This window comes from Hyla sarda, chromosome 10, assembly GCF_029499605.1.
Source record: "Hyla sarda isolate aHylSar1 chromosome 10, aHylSar1.hap1, whole genome shotgun sequence".
NCBI lineage: Eukaryota > Metazoa > Chordata > Amphibia > Anura > Hylidae > Hyla > Hyla sarda.
The window spans coordinates 136037519-136038993 of record NC_079198.1 but is presented as its reverse complement, the minus strand read 5'-3'; the positions used below and the strand labels follow the sequence as shown (position 1 = coordinate 136038993).

Here is a 1475-nt window from a genome sequence, read left to right as displayed (position 1 = left end):
GGCCTAAGCTGTCCCTAATAACCACTCTCCCCGCCTACTTTCCCATCCGCCCTAAACACGGATTGACAACTTGGAGCTGGTACCTTCCTTGCGCTAAAGTGCATGGGTGTCGAAGTCAACAAAACAAATGGAACTGTACACAGTCGGGGAACAGGTCAGGAACATAACAGGAATATACATACAAACAAGGCAGGAAATAGCATATTCACAGGTCAGGAAATCAAGAGCACTGTTCACACTGGACTCAGAACAAGGAACACACTGGACACCCCAATCCAAACACAGTATAGGTACATTACTAATATGTATATTACCCAGCATAATTTAATTTGGATATTATATTACAAATAGATTATCCGAGAGGTTTCTGTCTACATGGGGGCAATAAGGGACAATGAAACATAAACAGGACAAATAGTAATACAACACAGTGCCGGAGGCTTGTGACGTCACGGCCACATCCTCTCAATGCAAGTCTATGGATTTGCATTGAGGGGCATGGCCCTGACATCACAAGCCTCCGCCCTGCATCGCGAGTCATCCGTAATGGAGCGAAGTTTGCTCCATGCATCGGATGTCTGGGGTGCCGCAGCTGAGATCAGAAATCTTATCCCCTATCCTTTGGATAGGGGATAAGATGTCTAGGGGCGGAGAACCCCTTTAAAGTCAGTATATCTGAAATGTTTTTTCAAGGCCGCCTTCACTTCCTTGTTCCTCAAGCAGTAGATAACTGGATTTACCAGAGGTGTCAATATGCTGTATAAGAGAGAAGCTGATTGTTCCAACTCCAAAGAGTATCCGGAAGGTCCAACATAGTTAAGGTTAGCTGTCCCATAGAACATGGTCACCACAATGAGGTGGGATGAACAGGTCGAAAACGCCTTCCAACGCCCTTCAGAAGACTTCATTTTTGTAATGGTGGAGATGATGTGGACATAGGAGATGACAATGTAGAGGAACGGGGTAAAACCTAGAAAAACGCTTACCACAAACAACAGGATTTTACTGGTTTTGGTGGGATTACAAGCCACCTGTATTAGGGGAGGTACGTCACAATAGAAATGGTTAATGCTCTGTTCTGAATTACAAAATATTAGGTTGGCAGTCATGACCGTGTGAAGAATAGAATTAAGGAACCCACTTAACCATGATGCCGCAGCAAGACTGGCACAAGTCCTGACGCTCATCACCACTGGATAAAGTAATGGGTTGCATATGGCTACAAAACGGTCGTACGCCATGACAGCCAACAATATACATTCCGCCCCTCCGAGTGACACAAACAAATACAACTGACCGATACATTGTCGGAAAGAAATTTTTGTGTTGCCAGTTATACAGTTAAATAGCATCAATGGGAGTGTAACCGAGGAATAAAGGAAGTCGAGCACGGAGAGGTTACTCAAGAAAAAGTACATGGGGGTGTGGAGATGGGGCTCAACTCTAATGATGCTGAAAATGATTAAATTACCAAT

At 44.3% G+C, this 1475-nt stretch overlaps 1 protein-coding gene across 1 annotated transcript in view; it reads right to left on the bottom strand.

The window, feature by feature from the left end:
- Nucleotides 1-341: 341 nt before the first annotated feature.
- LOC130293293 (olfactory receptor 5V1-like) overlaps nt 342-1475 on the bottom strand; it is a 13950-nt gene continuing 12816 nt past the window's right edge. The window contains exons 4-5 of the mRNA XM_056541797.1: nt 657-1475; nt 342-371 (exon numbers count right to left, since the gene is read on the bottom strand). The exon at nt 657-1475 is cut by the window's right edge and continues 126 nt beyond it. Of these exons, the coding sequence (XP_056397772.1) occupies nt 342-371; nt 657-1475 (849 nt within the window). The remainder of the gene's footprint in view (nt 372-656) is intronic.